We start from the raw sequence: 19,233 nt of genomic DNA, 5'->3' as shown, positions 1-19,233 counted from the left end.
CAGAAAACTAGAGCAAAAAAGGGATCATACGAAATGTACTGATAAATGAGAAAAACCTCTGTTAGAATAACCCATTCAGATGATGACTATGCTTCAGTTAGAAAATGTGCTTTTCTTAAAGAGGCTTGGATGAGTTAGATGTGATGTTTTTATGTTGTTCCTTCAAACGGCTTCAGAACTGCAATTTATTTATGTACGTGTTGAGGTTACTAAAAGTTGTGGAATAACCCCAAGAGTTTAAGGTGGGCAACCTAAGGTTATCCAAGCCCCATGGAATTTCTGGGAACCATGTCTTAACAGCTGTGACAGATTTAAGTGTCCAGAATTCCTACTGGTGTGGTTCATGAACCTGCTTATGGAGAAATTGGGGAGTTGTAATCTGATATATTTCAAGGGCACCAGGTTGGAGAAGCTGATCTGATGACTTTCCTGCTAGATTTTCCAGTATTAAGTGAAGCAAGATCCATAGAACAGAATGGAGCAGGTTTATTCTTCAGTAAGACCTGAAAGACCAGGATGGGGACAGATGGTCATGGAGAAAATCGATCTGTGTGGTTGCTAAGAGTTGATACTGGCTTGAGGGCACATACTATAATCAATTCTTTCTGAGCTCCTCTTCGTGATTAGCCTAAACTCTGAAAATTTTCAATGGATTGGAAATGCACTGAATTCACATCCTTGCACATCAAGGCATTTTGGAGGGTTTCGCTTCTGCTGTTTCACTCCAAGACGTATTGATCTGATTGGGTCAAGGCATGGCGCTTGTTGAAACTCCAGAAGAAGGAAACATGAGTTTTAACAGCACTATCTTGTCCTGGTTGGAGAAAGAGGACAGGAAGAAAAGTCAAGAACGGGAGCCTTAGTGTGAAATTGCTTTGTGGGGCATCTTTAAAATGCTATTTTCCTTATAGTTTTTTAAATTAGGGGGAAATCCTTTAATCATCTTATATAGGAGTGATGCTTCTATATCAATGTTTCTCAACCTTGGCAGCTTGAAGACGTGTGGACTTCAACTCCCAGAATTCCCCAGCCTCAAACATCAAGCTTCGGTCCTGAAGAAACCATGGCTGCAAACCAGGGGTTTATATATTACACACACACACACATGCACACGTGTATTACACATACACGTGCGTGTGTGTATCAATCAGTCAATCAATCAATCCTCTGTGGCCTTAAAATTAGTTTCTCTATGTGGGTGAATATATAAACCAGTGTTTCTCAACCTTGGCAACTTTAAGAGGGGTGGACTTCAACTCCCAGAATTCCCCAGCCTCAGACATCAAGCTTTGGTCCTGAAGAAACCATGGCTGCAAACCAGGGGTTTATATATTACACACACACACGCACATGTATATTACACACACATGTGCGTGCGTGCATCAATCCATCCATCCATCCATCCATCCATCCATCCATCCATCCATCCATCCATCCATCAATCAATCAATCCTCTGTGGCCTTAAAATTAGTCTCTCTATTGGGTGAATATATAAACCAGTGTTTCTCAACCTTGGCAACTTTAAGAGGGGTGGACTTCAACTCCCAGAATTCCCCAGCCTCAAACATCAAGCTTTGGTCCTGAAGAAACCATGGCTGCAAACCAGGGGTTTATATATTACACACACATGTGCGTGCATCAATCCATCAATCAATCCTCTGTGGCCTTAAAATTAGTCTCTCTATTGGGTGAATATATAAACCAGTGTTTCTCAACCTTGGCAACTTTAAGAGGGGTGGACTTCAACTCCCAGAATTCCCCAGCCAGCCATGCTGGCTGGGGAATTCTGGGAGTTGAAGTCCACTCCTCTTAAAGTTGCCACGGTTGAGAAACACGGATACAGACCTTCCTGTCCTGGAACTCGGAGGGTCCGGGTGCTGCTTCCTTTGCAAGGCGAGCCGAACGAGCCCAGCCGGGCTCGCGCTCCGCGCGTCTCCCGTGCCCGGCTCTGCCCCGCTGGGGCGGCCGGCGGGAGGCGCCCGAAGGGGTTAATCTCGGCTTCCTCGAGGACCTGGGACTTTGGCGGCGGGCGGTGGACCTGGAAGTGGCGTCCGCTCTCGCCCTCCGCTTCCCTGCCTGGCGGGAGGAGAAGGCTGGCCTCCGCAGGGCCGCGCGGAGGAGGTGAGCTGCGGGCGCCCGGCTCGGCGGCTGGGGCGCAGCCGCGGGGGGGCTGCGGCGGTTGGGGGGGGACCGAAGAAGGCTGGAGGCCCCCAGGCAGGCTGCGAAGGGCGCCCGCCTGTCAGCAGGGCGGCCCGCGGCGCAGCGCTCTTGGCACCCACATCTGGAGAGACCCACCCGAGGCGCCCAGAAGCTCCCTGGCCCCTTGCAAAACCTGCTGGACGATGCTCCCCGAGTGCCTGGCCTTTGGCCGCGCTGGCCGAGGCCGATGGGAGTTGGGGTCCCGAATCCTGGGGGGGGGTTCCGATGCCCGAGGGGATCGGCGCTGCTCTGGCTAGGATCGGTCTGCTGAAATCCGCCGTGGGGGCTGTTTGCAAGAGAGGGGCCAGCGCTGAGCGCTGGTAAGGGGGAGCCTTCCCTTACCGGGTCCTCTCCCCTCCAGATGGGCTGAACCCCAGTCCCCATTATCCCCAGCCAAAGCGGAATTGCTGGTTGGTGGTTGGAGTTCAGCTGGAAGAAGTGCCAGGTGGGCAAGGCTGCTACCGAAATACCCATCTGGGGAAAAGGGGATTCATTCTTCCCTTGCCCTTCTGATAGCAACAGATACTTGTCCTTTTAATGTAGGTAGTGGACTTATTCTACGCCACCCAGAGTCTTCTTGGAGTTGGGCACCCTTAACAAGTCCAGTAAAATAAATTCTCTCTCTCTCCCCCTCTGAATCTGACTGGATCCATGACACAGTTGCCAGCTTTTATATACATTGGCTTCATTCCCACCACATGCTGGACTCTACTAAAATGTCCGTGGGTATTTTATGCTTCAGCCAAGCGATCAGACAAAGCTACAGGGGTGTCCACAGGCTGTGATCAAAAAGGTGGTACCCATGACAGGTGGAACTTCTGTCACTCTAGTGGCCACCATCTTGACTTCTTTTTTATTTACTTTCTTGGATGCATGTCAGCACCACAACTGTGCTTTGCCAATCCAGGTTTAGGGTTTAGCATGAGGTGAAAACTCAGGCAGTTAGCACATGAAGCTGTGAGGTCATGAGGCAGGACGGATGCAAGCATGAGGAAGGAAAAGTCAACATTGACCTGACATCGCCCAATCGATCAGCCAATCAGGCGTCCAGTTCAAAGCATTTGGGAGCAAAGAAAAGACAGCAATCCAAATTCCTTCCAGTTCCATATCTCCAAAAGGAGTCCTAATCAGCCACCACACAGCCCAAGTAGAAAATGGGTGAAATGTTGCATCCTGCCTTTTCCCGTTGTTGCCGGCTTCACAAATACCTGCAATAATGGCTTGTCTGTCTGCAAAGGTCAAAGCTCTTGGGGTTGACACAAGCAGCTTCAGATATGCACTTTTCCCCATCTTGGATGGAAACTAGCTTATTCAGGAAAACCTTTCCCAGGAGCTCCAAAATCCAAGATAGAAGCTGACAGGATGTGGTTTGGAGGCTTAAAGTAGGAGGAGCGCATGTGGTATCAAGCCAACAGTTGTAGTTTGTAAGCCATGTTTGATTGCAAATGTTGAACTTAGCTGATTGTGGTTTCTTTGTTAAACGATGGTTAACCCATCCATGGCCCAGCTCGGTCCTTAAATCCAGCCATTGCAGTCGGGTTCCCGCCTCACACTAAGCTATGAATCCTGGTTGTAAACCAGAATGGCTGAGTTGATGTAATATGTTAAACCCAAAGCAAAGAAACTACATTAAGATTTAAAATGGGGCTTCTATAGACTCAGACAAAGTATACCTACTGATAGAAAGGTAGAAAATTAGCAACTCTCTACCTTTGCTCCTCTAAGAATAAATTGTACTTATACTCCTGGGAAGAATTATGAAATTAATACCTGAGGACAGATGCTTTCTCATCTTGAGAAAGATGAAGACTTTCTTCATGGTCATTAACACTGCTTATTCTTTGTTGTCTTGCAGGGACCCTTGCTCTTCAAGTATACGGCCCTCTCACCCCCAAATGTTAAGGCCCAGCCCCTGGAAGTGATCTCTCAGAAATCGCAAAGGGTCAGCATCCCAGCAGGAGGATTGCTGGGTGTCCCATTTGAATCCTGAAAGAAGGTTCCAGAATCCAAGATGGAGGAGAGGTCTGAAGCTGTGCATGTTGTCCACGGGGCTTGCTTGAAGGACTCGCAAAGGTCAGCAGCACCTCAAAATGGTAAACAACTTCTGGGAAGTGGGTTGCCCCAGCAATGGGTGGCTCAGTGTCAGGACTTCCTAAAGGCCCTAGATTGCCATTGCTTGGGGTGGGGTAACCCACCACTCCCAAAGCTTGGACCATGGGATGATGCCAAGGCCTTCCTGGCTTCCTTCGAGCAAGTGGCCGAAGCTTGCCAGTGGCCTCAAGGAGAGTGGGTAACCCATCTTCTGCCGGCCCTGAGCGGAGACGTGGAAGAAGCCTTCCAAAATCTGGAAGCTGGAGACAGAGAGGATTATGGGAAAGTGAAAGCCGCCATCTTGAGAGGGGAAGCCAACAGAATGGAGGTGCTCCGCCAGCACTTCCGCCACTTCCGCTACCAGGAAGTGGAGGACCCACGGAAGATATACGCACAGCTTCAGGAACTTTGCCACCAGTGGCTGAAACCAGAGAGGCACACCAAAGAACAGATTATGGAGCTGCTGATCCTGGAGCAGTTCCTGGCCATTTTGCCCCAGGACATCCAGAGTAGATTCCAGTTGTGGGATCCAGCAGGGGAGTGCCTCGTAAGGCCCCAAGCCAGCAGGGCTTGGGAATGGCAGGTGAGATGATGAAAGAGCTCGGGTGGTGTAGTGGTTGAAGGTGTTGGACTAGGAGCAATGAATCTGTCCCCTTAGCCATGGATGCTGCCTGGGGGACTTTGAGTCAGCCCCTCCTGCTCAGCCCAAGAGCCAGGGTGGGGGCGTGGCTAAACTGTTGGAGTCTCAGGTTCATGTCTATTCAAGCCCATCCTTAGCCACCAAAGCCAGTCATTCTCTCAGCCCAATCTACTTCACTGGATTATTGTTTTGAGGACTAATGGAAAGAGAGTGTTATGAACATCATCTTGAGCTCCTGATCAAAAGGCAAAATCTACATTTAGCAAACAATTAAATGTATAAAGATATGAGATTAGGTAAATACGGGAACTCCATGTGAATGTATCCAGATCTACACCTCTTCAGAATAAATGTCTGTAATGCTTACCAAGGATGACAAGTAACTAATTCCTCTTTTCTTACGATACGGATTATTCTGGTCCTGTCTCAACACAGTCTTGTTTCAATCGGTTCAATCTTTTTCAATCTGTAGAATTTCAAAAGAGGGTATATTTTCAATTCAAAAGAGGGTATATTTTGGATCTATGCCAGTGTTAGGTTCCACAGTTCTTAAACTTCTTTAGGAGGCTGAAGTGCTTCTCCCCACCTGGACGTCCTGAGGTTTCTCCTGATACTGAATTCAATTAAGAAGTCATTTTCTGCTATTTTATCAGATTGATGTATGACTCTGGATTTTCAGGCAAGATCTTACAATACTTCAGTGTTCTAGCACAAGATCTTGGTGTTCTCATGAAGTCTGGAGCAAGCTGGAGGAAAGAGAGTGTCCAGGCCATTGTTTGAGATAGCACAATGGCCTTCAGGGCCCAACTCCTGATCTAACGCAAAGTCTTGTTCATTCCTGGATTGTCTTTCACCAAAGGAACTCAGGTAGCTTCTAGATAGATATCTGTAAAGGATACCCTCCAGGACTCTGGTCTTTGCAGGAAATTTAGACCTGGTTCCTACTGAACAAATGGCATTAATTTATTTGTGGAAATGTTTAGCCTTCATAAAAATTAATCCCAAAGCAAGGTAGAATTCACCAAGCAATGCAAAATTCAAACTCTGTACCCATAGAAAATGTAAAGGACCATGCCAACAAGAGGAGAACAAGTTGCAGGTACTTCTGTAACTGATGACAAATGTTAATTAGACTTGTCATAAACTGTAACTGGATGGGGAGGTCATTTCTTAAAATCTGCCAAGAATAGTCCCACCCCAGCTCGCAACTGCTAGAAGTGAACCACCTTCATCAACAATGTTCTTTTGATGGTCAACCAAAATTTTCTTTCCTGAAAATTAACTCATTTAGCCCAGCCCTTTCTCCTTAGCACGAGCCCATCTTTGTCTTCTTCAGAGTTAGCTGTTCAATGCCTTTTCAGGTGCCACTGGAGAAGTTGTCCACGAGACCCTCAGAAGCAGGAGAGACATCTCAGTGTCAAATCTATATGGAAGCCAAGGAGAAAGCTGGAGAAGATCTCTGTCTCCTGGGTGAGGATGCATTTATCTAGTGAAGACATTTGCAATGTAGATCTTGGAATCTTTTTATTGAAGATTTCTCTGTGGAAGGATCATTATGTCCGGGAATTTTTTCCCATTACTAACCAATTTCCCCTGCCATGTAGAAGCAAGTGTGGAGTGTATTCTAGGGTAGGATCTGATCTGCTGCAAACATGGATCTGAAGGCCTGTTTAGCAGCTGTATATAATCCATGCTAATAAACCTTATGGTGTCACCAAGTCGCTGCAGTTAAGAGGAAGCTTTATAAAAAAATATATTTACTGGGAAAGGTGTCAGATTAAGAGTAGGGGAGCCCTGAGTTCCAGTCTCCCATCAGCCATGGAAGTTCCTGGAGGACTGTAATGGTATGTGGGAAAGATCTTGGGAGACGGGGAAGGAGACGCTGCCAAGGGAACAGTCAGATAAGAGACAGCATAGCCCATAGCTGGATAGTGGGTGAGGCAAGAGGCTCAGAAGGGACCCTCCCTAGTTTCTTGGGCTGTAAAGGAGAGGTGAGAGAATTGTACTCTCAGACTTGCAAGATTCTGTCAATGTAGCTTTACAATAAAGTAGAACTAGCTCATCTGGTTGTGTTTCCTGTTTGGTCTACCTGGTAAGGCCAACAGGGACTCCGAGCCAGTCCCTCCTTCCTGTCCCCAGAGCTAGAGAGGGGTGGGGTAATAGGAGAGGTGCTAGACTAGGAGGGGGTAGACCCAGGTTCTTGTCCCCCTTCAGCCACAGAAGATCCTGGGAGACTTTGGGCCAGTCCATCCCTCTCAGTCCCAGAGCCAGGATGGTGCAGTGGTTAAGGCAATGGATTGGCCCAAGGAAGAACCAGTTTTTAGTTCACCCTAAATAATGGAAGCTCCTTGGGAGACTCGGAGATTCCATTTCAGACCTAGAACCATGGTGGGGTAGTGGGGAAGGTGTTGGACTAGAAGTGGGGAGACCCAGGTTCTAGTCCCACTTCAACAAGTAATGACCTTGGACCTGTCACTCAGTCCAGTCCAGTTAACCCTACAGGATTGCTATGGGGAGGATGGAGAGAGTGCTACACACGCTACATATGCATAAGTGAATAAATAATGTAATCTGTTTCCTCCCCTTTGCTGAGATTAACAGTTCTTCCCCCACTGTTCATATACAGTAAATTTTAATTAAACCCTTATGACAGCCACCTCAGTAAAGAACTTGAAATTATGCGGGGCTGAAGAGATAGCTTTGGTATGGCATAAGATAAATGCACGAGTGATCTATTGATTTAAGATCGTTAATACTAAATGGGTGGAGAATTTATGAAGGACCTTTGAGCCTTAATAAAAGTTGATCAAGGTGTGGGCAAAACTGGCAGGATTTTGCATTGCTCTTTCTACCACTATAAACCAGTAACTAAAGAAGCGGAGCATCCCAGAGGTGCACTGAGAATCCATGACATCACATAACCACAGCAGTTGTGTGACGATGCCGTTGTGGACGGGTCATTGTTTCACATCGCTGCAGGTTGTTATCATGGATGCTGCTGGAAAGGAGCTACGTATGTCCTTTGGGGACCATGAGTTTACCATAACTGGTTGCGATCCTCCCAGATTCATGCGCGTGAGATGTGCGGCTGTACAAATGGAAGGGAGGGAGGGAGGGAGGGAGGGAGGAAGGAAGGAAGGAAGGAAGGAAGGAAGGAAGGAAGGAAGGAAGGAAGGAAGGAAGGAAGGAAAAAAGGGAAGGGGAAGGGGAAGAGGGAGGGAGGGAGGGAGGGAGGGAGAAAAGGAAGGAAGGAAGGACGGAAGGAAGGAAGGAAGGAAGGAAGGAAGGAAGGAAGGAAGGAAGGAAGGAAGGAAGGAAGGAAGGAAGGGAAGGGAAGGGGAAGAGGGAGGGAGGGGGGAAGGAAGGAAGGAAGGAAGGAAGGAAGGAAGGAAGGAAGGAAGGAAGGAAGGAAGGAAGGAAGGAAGGAAGGAAGGAAGGAAGGAAGGAAAAGAAAGAGGGAGGGAGGGAAGGAAGGAAGGAAGGAAGGAAGGAAGGAAGGAAGGAAGGAAGGAAGGAAGGAAGGAAGGAAGGAAGGAAGGAAGGAAGGAAGGAAGGAAGAAGAGACTTTTCTTGCTCTTCTTCCCCAGCCCAAAAAGAGAATGATTATGTTTAGATGAAACATCTGCAGGAAAACAATGAAGCACCAACCAAGTTCAACCACGAGCTACATCTATTTTCTATTCTTGAGAGATGATTTTGTAGAAGTTATTTTGGAATAATATTTTGCATCTACAGGACAGGCTAAGACAGTGGTGGGCTGACTTTGGGGGGCCCAGGGTTACTCTGAATGGCTTTTGAGGGGTGCAAGGCCCATCATGACAGCTGCGGCTGCCCAGTGGGAGGAGCCGTGATGTGCATGTGGGCGGAACTAATGGGATTGGAGGAGTTGCTTTTAAAAAAACTACGCTAAGCCGGGTTAGTCTTTATGCTAGAGGTGTAACGTGTGGCAGTAATACGAGAGGGGATTCCATGGAGCTCCAGTTGTCCACTCCAGTTAGGAGAATGAGCAGGACATTTGTGTTCCCTCACTGCGCTAAGCCGTAATGTAGTTTAGCATGTATGAACTCAGGCATTGTGCTTTATTGCTCATGGTTAAGCAAACCACAGTTTGGTAGGAAGTGTGAATCAGTTCATGCTGGTCATCCTCGTTCTGAATGATCCTTTGTCATCTTTTGTAGCTGGTGGAATAATGTCCCCAAGTCATTCCAATCCAGTGCTTGTTTCTGAAGAGGCAGAAACAGCTGAAGCCCCCCTTGCTAAGGTAGGTGAGATTCTGGTTGATGCTCACTGAGCTGTGGGCCTCTAGATACAGCTTGAACTACAGTTCCCAGCAGCCTTAGCCAGTGTGGCCAATAGGAGGCATCATGCAAATGAGATTCAGCAGAATTTGGAAGAGCACCAGTTCTGCATCTCTGGTTTGGTCCGGGGATGACATACAGCCTGTTTGAAGTATAAAAGACAAGAGAGAACTTGAGTTTTGGATGAAAAGTAGAAGCCAATCATAGGTGTGATTCTCATGGATGGATTCATGTATGATGCTGTTTGTTCAACTTTGATTTAGGGCAGGGTTATGACAGCCAGTCTGATACAGTGGTTAAAGCAGGGTTCCTCAGCCTTGGCAGCTTTAAGATGTGTGGGCTTCAACTCCCAGAATTCTCCAGCCGGCATGTGCAGGCACGTGCTAGGAGTGAAGATTGACTTAAGGCATAAAAAAAGGACTGCCATGTGTGACCTCCAGATGTTTGGGCAAACACTAGATGGCAGCAGAGTGACACAGAAATTCTGTTTGTTGCCATCTAGTGATCTCTAGGGCAGTGTTTCTCAACCTCAGCAACCTTAAGATGTGTGGACTTCAGCTCCCAGTTGTGTGGAGTTCAACTCCCCATGCTGGCTGAGGAGTTCTGGGAGTTGAAGTCCACGCATAACGTTGTTGAGGTTGAGAAACACTGTTCTAGGGACTTGTGGATAGCCAACTAAAAAAGACTCATGGACGATGGGTTTTATCTGTGGTCACGGCAGTGAGGCTACTATGTGCGCAAAGATGGAAAAATATAGAAATCCCCGCAGTGGAGGAGCGGACTGTGGAGCGGAATGTTAGAGCTTCCTGAAATGGCTAAATTGACCTGCTTGATTAGGGAAAGAACAATAACTACTTTTATAAAAGACCGGAAACCCTTTATGGGCTTTTTCCTGAAAATGAACAGAAATGAATTGGTGATTTCAGGATTTACTGATTAAAAAGGGTCGTTTATGGAAAGAAGGGAACCATGCTATGTGATTTGGGAGGATGGAAACAGTATTAATCGTGTGTGCTGCAAAGAAGATCGGAAGTCGCTTCTTTATATATTTTTTTCGTTTTCGTTTTCTTTGACGTTTACTGTTTTTCGCTTGTTCTTCTATTTTTTTCACTTTTTTAATTTTTACATTTCTGTCGTTTTTAATTCTGTACAAAATTCTTCTTCAATAAAAATTATATAAAGAGAGAGAGAGACTGCTCTAGGGAGATGGCTGTCAAATGAATTGGACCAGAAATTGAGGGTATGGGGAATGGAAAGGGGTATTTTGGACCAGGGCAAGTCTGATTAGCTGGCTGGATCCCTGAACAGTTTCAACACTTTGGTGTAGATACTATTTCTCCAGGATACTATTCTGTCCCCCTTAATTGTTATTTTATTTATTACATTTACAAAGAGTTCCAGGGAAAAGACTGCAGGGAATATGCTTTATCATTTCAGGGGAGCGTGAATTTGAATGACACAACAATAACCCTGGACAATATGGAATGGGCTGTGTTAAACCCCACACAAAGAACCATGCGCTGGGAAGTCATGCAGGAGAACTCTGAAGACATCAGCACATTAGGTGATCACCCTTTGTTCTTATGTGGGGGAATGACATTGTTCAAGGGGAGGGAAAAAAAAAAAGATTTCAGAAAACAAAGGTTTGCAGGGGAACCTGATTTTACTTCCAGTGCAAATCTGGTGCAAAGTACCACGCTCAATTTTTTTTATATATATATATTAAAAAAAATTATATATATATATAAATAAATTTTATATATATATATATATAAATATATATATATATATATAATTTATTTATCAAATTTGTCACTGCCCATCTTGTTAAAAAGTGACTCTGGACAGTTTTTGTTGTTGTTCAGTTGTTAAGCTGTGTCCGACTCTTCGTGACCCCATGAACCATATTGCGCCAGGCCTTCCTGTCCTTCACCGCCTCCCTGAGTTTGCTCAGTTTCATGCTCATTGCTTCAGTGATGCTATCTAACCATCTCATCCTCTGCCGTCCTCTTCTCCTTTTGCCTTCAATCTTTCCCAGCATCAGGGTCTTCTCCAAAGAGTCCTCTCTTCGCATTAAGGGGCCAAAGTATCTGAGCTTGAGCTTCAGTATCAATCCTTCCAATGAGCAGTCAGGGTTGATTTCCTTTAAGATGGACTGGTTTGACTCCTAGCAGTCCAGGGGACTCTCAAGAGTCTTCTCCAGCACCACAGTTCAAAGGCATCAATTCTTCGGCGCTCAGCCTTCTTTATGGTCCAGCTCTCACAGCCATACATTACTACTGCACAGTTTACAGAGGAGATAAAATCAATTAAAATGCAATACAAAAACAGTTTTAAAAAATAATAAATTCCAAGAATGATGGGATTGGTGAATAGCTCAAGCAGTGACATCAGGGAGCCAGCCGCCCCCAGGATTGATTAAAACTCTTATTGCCCCAGGCAAGCTGGCAGAGCCAGGTCTTTAGTCCTTTCTGGAAAACCTGACCATATTTTGGAAACATGATGTGAAGATTTCGCTCTATGGAAAAGTCCATAATGCTGGGAAAGGTGGAAGGAAAGAGAAGAAGAGGAGAGCCAGCAGGACAGTGGATGGACTCAGTTACAGGGGCTATGGCAGTGTTGTCCAAACTTGGCCACTTTAAGATGAGTGGACTTCAACTCCCAGAATTCCCCAGCCAGCCATGCTGGCTGGGGAATTCTGGGAGTTGAACTCCACTCATCTTAAAGTGGCCAAGTTTGGACAACACTGGGCTATGGGGACATCATTGGAAGACCTGGAGGACCAGGCTGGGAACTGATTGTCATGGAGAAAATCTATCTATGTGGTCACTAAGATTAACACTGACTTGATGGCACATAATCAAAGAACAGAAATTTCATGCAAAGAATTCCTCTTTGCATGAAATCCCTGTGAATACATTTTGACAATACAGATGGCACTTGAATATGTTTAGAGATAGGAACCCTTCAGGGATTTTCTATTCCACGCAGGATTTTTTTTTTTTTTAAATAAATCAAAGCTTTTCCTTCTGGCAATCAGTGGTTGGGCTTCCCCCTCCTCTTTTCATTAACCGCTTTTTAAAAAAGCTTCTCTAATGAAAATGATCTAAAGCTGCAAAAAGTTGCTTTACCCAGCGTATTGAAATTGGGGGAATTTACTTTTGAGCTTGTTGAATTAATATATTTGCCCACAAGAGAGAGAACATCGTCGTAAAGAAGAAAAAGAGATTTGGGGTTTATAGGATTCAGTTGTCAGAATAGAACATTCTTCTCCTCCTCTCATCAAGCAGCAGAAAAACCTGGAGGGGATAGTACCACTTATCTCCACTTTTTTGCTTTTAGCTTACAAACTTAAATCTCAATCTGTGGGGCCTGCACCCTTCAAAAAGCCGCTTTAGTGTAATGGTGAAGGTGTGGGGAGTAGGGACGCCCAGTTCCTAGTCCCTGCTCAACCGCAACGTTTCCTTTGGGCCATAGAGTTGATGTCTAGTGGTGAAGGTGCTGGGCTAGGAATGGAGACACCCAGGTTCTAGTCTCCCCTGGGCCATAAAAGATCCCTGGGGAATTCTGGGCAGCCCCTCCCACTTGGCCCAAGAGCCATCATGGTCTAGTGGTGAAGGTGCTGGGCTAGGAATGGAGAGACCCAGGTTCTAGTCTCCCCTGGGCCATAAAAGATCCCTGGGGAATTCTGGGCAGCCCCTCCCACTTGGCCCAAGAGCCATCATGGTCTAGTGGTGAAGGTGCTGGGCTAGGAATGGAGAGACCCAAGTTCTGGTCCCCACTCAGCCACAGAAGCTCCTGGGGGACTCTGGGCCAGTCCTTCCCTCTCAGCCCAACCTTCTTCTTAGGATTATTGTTATGGGGAAAAAAGAGGAGGCAGAGCTCTGCGTGCTGCCCTTCATTCCTTTACAAAAGATGGGCTGCAGCTAATACATAGATAGAAATGCCTTTGAAGACTTGCTGTGGACACCTGCTCGCTCTATTCATTCCAACAGCCCAACCTTTTTCAAGCTTTCACGCAAATCTCAAAAAAAAAAAAAAGGTTTCTCCATTAAGGACTCAACTCGTTCATTAAAGTGAATGTGGTTCCCTAGTGAGCCTAAAGAAAGGTTGTGTGTGTGTTTGTGTGTGTGAGATCAATGCAAAAGTCCCGCCAAACGGTTAGGCCAATCGCCACCCCGTCCTCAGCAGACCCCCATCTCCTCCAGCCCATCAACCGAGAAAACGACTTAGGCCAGCATCTGCTCATATGCTTCGTTTTCAGACGTCCCATTTCGTGCATCTTTTCATTCCCCGGTTTCTTGTCTCCTTTCCAAAGGGGGCTTTGTGATTCCCAGACCTGAAGCTGCTTCGCAGGTGGAACAAGAAGAGATGGTTTTCATCTGTAATTCAGAGGAGAAGGAGGCCTTTTTGAGCAGCGTTTCAGGTAAAGAAGATATTAAGGGGATGGGGTTCATTAAGGGGTCCTGTAATGCAGGGTTTCTCAACCATGGCAACTTTAAGACGTGTGGACTTCAACCCATGCTGGCTGGGGAATTCTGGGAGTTGAAGTCCACACGTCTTAAAGTTGACAAAGTCAAGAAACACAGGGCTAGGAACTGGGAGACTGTGAGTTCTAGTCCCATCTTAGGCATAGCTGGGTGACCTTGGACCACTCCCTCTGTCTTAGCAGCAAGGGCAAATCACTTCTGAAAATGTTGCCAAGGACACTGCAGGGACTTGTTCAGGCAGTTGCCAAGAGTCAAGGCTGACTCAGAAGTACCAAAAAAATAAAATAAGTTGTCCAATGCAGGCAGAGGATGATGATGATAACAATTATGTATTTATTTCCCATCTTTATTCCAAGAAGTCAAGGCTGCATGCATTAGTCCCTTACACAATTTGAGTAGTTTGGGAATTTGAGGAGTTGGTCTTCCAGCATATCTAGAGAGTGCCAAGGTAAGGATAACGGACCTGTATCCTCCTGATTTCCCTCAGGGATTGTCGGAATGCGCTCTGCCTTTTTCTTGCTTCTCCATGGTAATCATTTAAGACAGAGGAGCACAGACTGAGATCCTGGGGTTGAATTTGGTCTTCCAGTGCTTTGGGTGTGAGATCCTTAGAGATCCCTAATTGTTAGCAACTGATCGTTTTTAATGTGATAGGAGAAGGAACTTCTCAAATGTAAGTACAGTGGTACCTTGGGATACGAACTTAATGCGTTCCGTGACTCTGGGCGTATCCCGAGTTGGTCGTAACCCGAGGCAAATTTCCCCATAGGGTTCAGTGTAAATCCGGTTAATCCGTTCCGCCCTCCGAATTTGGTCGCACCCCGAAGCAAATTTTCCCATAAGGTTCAATGTAATTACTGTTAATCTGTTCTGGCGTCCGCGGACCACGCGTCAGGGGCGGGAGAACGGCTGGGCGCTGCGCGGCGCGGTGGGAAAAAGGCCAGGCGCCACGCGGCGTGGCGGGAGAACGGCCGGGTGCGGCGCGGCAGGAGAATGGCCGGGTGCGGTGTGGCGTGGCGGAATGGCCGGGCGCGGCGCAGCACGGCGTGGCAGGAGAATGGCCGGGTGCGGCGCAGTGGGAGAATGGCCAGGTGCGGCGTGGCGCAGCGGGAGAACGGCTGGGCACGGCGCGGCGGGAAAACGGCCGCGGACCACGTGTCAGGGGCAGAAAAATGGCCGCGGACCACGTGTCAGGGCGGAAAAATGACCGTACCCCGAGGCGGAGTTCGCACATTGAGGTAAATTTTTCTGGCCGGAGCTGGTCGTAACCCGAAAAGTTCGTTAGTAGAGGCGTTCGTATCCCGAGGTACCACTGTAATCATATTTCTTCTATTTAATATAAAGGCCCATTTGAATGAGCTCAGCTTTAGTTTTGGCTTGGTCCCACCTAGTACCATTTGGAAGGTGGCTGCAATATCACCATCATTTTCATCTTCATCTTCATCTTCATCTTCTTCTTCATCATCATCATCATCTAAATTTACACCGCCTGACTCCCATTGACTCTGGGCGGTTCATAAAGTAAACGCGTCCCTCTAAGGGCCAAGGCACCATTGACCAAGGTTCTCTTTCTCCTTTCAGATGATGAGGAGCTCCTCAAAATCAAGAAAGAGAATTCTCCCCAAGGACGGAGGAAGCCAGAGGAGATATACAGTATGTCACTGGAAACCTCTCAAGGGAAGGCATCTCTGGTGGCTGAAATTCATGAAAAAGGGTGTGAATCGGATGGACAACCAGAGGAGAAGTTGATGAAGGGGTGGGACAAATCCACAGAGGCAGCAGAAGGTCACACAGCAAATAGGGATGCCCTGCGATACCCCCGGCTGAATTGTTTTCTGCACACCTGGGGTGGGAAATGGCACCGGTACAAATCGGGTCTGGTTACCAATCAGTTCCTCCATTCTGGAGCAACACCTTATGAATGCCTGGCATGTGGCAAACGTTTCCAGAAAAAAAATTATCTCGCGAAACATCAGAGGATCCACATGAGGCCCAAAGTCTATCAGTGCTCTGAGTGTGGGGAGACCTTCAACTGGAGAGAAGGATTTGTGCGGCACCGAGGGATGCACACGGGGGAAAAGCCACACGAGTGCTCCCAGTGTGGGAAATGCTTCAGCCAGCGGGAGAGTCTGATTCGCCATGAGAAGATCCACACCGGGAAGAAGCCGTATGAATGCTCTGAGTGTAGGAAGAACTTCTGCCGCAGAGATTCGTTGGTAAGGCATCAGAAGATCCACACGGGAGAGAAGCCGTATGAATGCCTGGAGTGTGGGAAAAGCTTCAGTCAGAAAGAGGTCCTGCTGAGACACCAGAGAATCCACACGGGGGAGAAGCCATATGAATGCCACGTGTGTGGCGAGCACTTCACTCAGCGAGCCATATTGAATAGACATGAGAAAATCCACACAGGAGGAAAAGCCGTATTAATCTCAGAGAACTTGCCCTTCCCTCTGTCTTTAGAGTGACCCACTTCCCTCTGGGGACTCTTGTGTTTTTACAGGAAAGCACACAACCGTTTGGCAAATCCAGATCACCCGCTTGGCCTCACTTGTAGCTCATAGCTATGCGAGGCGGGAGCTGAAGAGTTAATTTTAGGGTGGATTTCACAGAGGAGATGCTCTCAGGGAACCCCTTGACCCTCCAAAGAATGTCAGCTAAGTTCTCCATGCTGCTTCTGGTCTTTGCATTGAGGGAAAGCACCTTATCAGGTCTGGAGGCAGTGAACACACTTGGATTTTGAGAACAAGTTATAGGTGCTCTCACAAAGTGGCTGATAAGAGGTGAGACTCATTCACAAAATGGTTGTTGTGAGAGGTAATGCCTCTCACAAAGCATCCATTTTCCAGAAGACAACATGGGGAGATTGCTCCATACTATTACTTTTTTCCTACTTCCACCCAATGCTCCTCCATCTTAATTTCCTCAGATGCCTACAGGACATACATGGGGGCCCAGAGCCCTTCTGGGAAATGTCCTAGGGGAGCCAAAAAGCCCGCCCCTTTCGTTTTTGGATATTAATTCACTTTGTATGCCCATCACCTTGCGATAGCAATTCTGGTTGGCTAACATGGAATAAGAACGTAACATACCAAAGAAATAACAATATAAAAAACCCAGAATGGCATGCAAGGACAAGCCCAATCAATACATTAACACCTCACAGCACGTCTCCCCGATGCCCAAGGTTTTTTTTAGAGCTTTCCAGAATGCCAGCAAGATCAGGCCCAACCAAATCTTGCAAGGTAGGCTGTTTCAGAGGCAGCGACAGGAAAAGCCCACTTCCTGGGTCCTGCCCAGTGACATTCTTTAACAGGACCCAGAAGGTGCCCATCTTGCTGGATCTGGTGGGATGGGTAGTAACCATTGGCGAGAGGTGGGCCTGCCAAGAGAACCCTTGGCATGTATGGATGTCATATGTGTGTACAAGGGGTGGGGCTTCTATTGCATGGCTGTGCCCACCACCTTGTTTCTTTTGACACCCCCTCCCCTGGTGCCACTGTTGGGAAACCACGGTGGAGGCATTATCGCAGTATAATGGCTACCCAGTTATTTAATTTGGAAAAAAAAAAGGGAAGTCAAACTGAGCAGGCATCAGAGGCTCCTTGCAGAGAGCATCAAGTTTTAGTCTCTGGCCTCTCCCAGTAGAACAGCTGCTGAACAAGTCAGTGAGTGAAGATGGAAGAATGGTCAGGTTTAGTATCAGGCAGCTTTGTACAGTCACATGGACACAGAGAAGCTTAGATGCCAAGACCTAGTGCACAGGATTGTTGCAATGATTCCAAGAAGGTTGTGTAGTATTATTGGGAGGGCTAGTAAACATTCATACAGATAGTCCTCGGTTAATGACGGTAATTGGGACTGGGAACTGTTGCTAAACAGTATGATTGTAAAGCACGTTATCACATGACTGTGCAAAAATGACAGCAGTTCCAGCAGCTCCGGTTGCAGTAGTTAGGCAAATCCCATGCGGTTGTTAGGCATGACGTCAAGTGATTGCCTTTTGTGACCTCCTGCCGGTTTCCCCATTGACTTTGTCGGAAGCTGGCAGGGAAGATCACAAATGGAGATCATGTGACTGTGGTACACTCCAACGTTGCAACTGCGAGCCAGTTGCTAAGTGCCTAAACTGGGATCACACGATCGTGGGGATGCTGCAATGGCCGCAACTAAGAGGACCCGTTGTAAGTCTCCTCATTCAGTGCAATTGTAACTTTGGTTGCTGAACGAATGGTTGTTAACTGAGAAGTACCTGTATTTTCTATCTCTCGGAAATACCAGCTGTTGCTCCCTCAAACCCCAAATGTCTAACAACATTTTAGGCATGATGTGCAAGAGATTTACGTGTTAACAGACCATCAAAAAAAAAAATCTGAAACCATTTTTATATAGTCACCAAAAACATGCATGCGTTTGCTGCAGAGCGGTTTCTTTTCTTGAATCTGCTTAGTGACTCAATTTCTGTCATATCCTACTTTGTAACGGATGATTCCTGTTTCATTTTAACATTTCCAGTTGTGCTGTTTTTTTTAAATACTTTCTGTAGCCGTCGGGTGGGGGAGTGGACCTGAAGCCCATTGAGATTTTTATAAATAAATATTCTTGGCTTGATCAACACACTTTATAGGACTGTTTTGGCAGCACTGATTTCATGAGCAATACGAACTCAGAACACCAGAACTGGAATGCACTTCGCTTCCTAGGAGGTAGAAATGCCACAAGGTATATAAAGCAGTAACATTGAAAGTGACGGGGAACAAGGATGTCCACGGGCTCAAAAATGTCAAGATGGTGGCTGCAACCCCATAGTCAAAGCCCTGCCCCTTTAAAGGGGGCGAGGCATCAATGGCACGTTACACTCACCATCTTGACTTTTTTGACCCCCCCCCAGCAGACACTCTTGGTGTGAAATTATTTCTGAGGACACCGAAGAACATTTGATCTCTTGCGTTAATTTGTGTCACGCTTAGTCAGTTTCGAATGGGCAGAAGGCACAGGCGCATATTCAAAAGATCTGCCTCCTGCGATGGAGGAAACCAATCCCTCTGCGCTCGAGAGATCATTTCTTACAAAAGGGTGAGCCTGAACAAAGAGAAAGCTATTCCTGCTTCTGTACTGCTGATTGAAAAAGCTTGGAGCATCTGGAAGAGGGGAATTTAAGACATCTGCAATGGGGTTGAATGTGGCATCTTTGGGTGTGCACCATTTCCCACCATGAGCAGCTTCCAGCTGTGTGAACTTCAACATGCAAAATCTTGCAGATTTCTGGAGATCCAATTTTCTTCTGCTACACAGTCCACATAAGAGTTCCCCTTGAGTAGAAAAGATTTGCATACAAATGGAAACTTTCAGGAATATCTGTCATTATTCCAGTCCTTTCATTATACATATTCACTGTTTTTAGACTTCAGGAACCAGCTTTCACATTCCAGCATTATTTTCTGGTATAGCTTGGTCAGGGAATTTATAAAACTAGTGGTCTTCTGCCGTTTAGATTTATAGCCAAGTCCGGAAGAG

At 46.7% G+C, this 19,233-nt stretch overlaps 1 protein-coding gene across 1 annotated transcript; it reads left to right on the top strand.

Annotated features, from left to right (window-relative positions):
* The first annotated feature begins 1,843 nt into the window (after window positions 1–1,843).
* On the top strand, window positions 1,844–18,434 carry LOC148213906 (uncharacterized). The gene is made up of 7 exons (XM_015888827.3): window positions 1,844–2,122; window positions 4,056–4,874; window positions 6,293–6,401; window positions 9,110–9,192; window positions 10,667–10,793; window positions 13,548–13,655; window positions 15,301–18,434. The coding sequence occupies exons 2-7, from the start codon at window positions 4,212–4,214 to the stop codon at window positions 16,182–16,184; spliced, it is 1,974 nt and encodes a 657-aa protein (XP_015744313.1). The 5' UTR covers window positions 1,844–2,122; window positions 4,056–4,211; the 3' UTR covers window positions 16,185–18,434.
* The last annotated feature ends 799 nt before the right edge of the window (window positions 18,435–19,233 follow it).

Source organism: Python bivittatus, unplaced genomic scaffold (assembly GCF_059951505.1).
Source record: "Python bivittatus isolate LINGU-HERP-01145 unplaced genomic scaffold, Pbiv_v1 ctg000810_np1212, whole genome shotgun sequence".
Lineage (NCBI taxonomy): Eukaryota > Metazoa > Chordata > Lepidosauria > Squamata > Pythonidae > Python > Python bivittatus.
This window is presented reverse-complemented; position numbering and strand designations above follow the sequence as displayed.

What these genes read in the sequence shown, in the direction of transcription:
- LOC148213906 (XM_015888827.3), top strand. Translation starts at nt 4,212, where the DNA reads ATGGAGGAGAGGTCTGAAGCTGTGCATGTTGTCCACGGGGCTTGCTTG. An exon ending in AGAAGATCTCTGTCTCCTGG is followed by an intron (nt 6,402 to 9,109) that starts GTGAGGATGCAT and finishes CATCTTTTGTAG; the next exon opens with CTGGTGGAATAATGTCCCCA. An exon ending in TGAAGACATCAGCACATTAG is followed by an intron (nt 10,794 to 13,547) that starts GTGATCACCCTT and finishes TCCTTTCCAAAG; the next exon opens with GGGGCTTTGTGATTCCCAGA.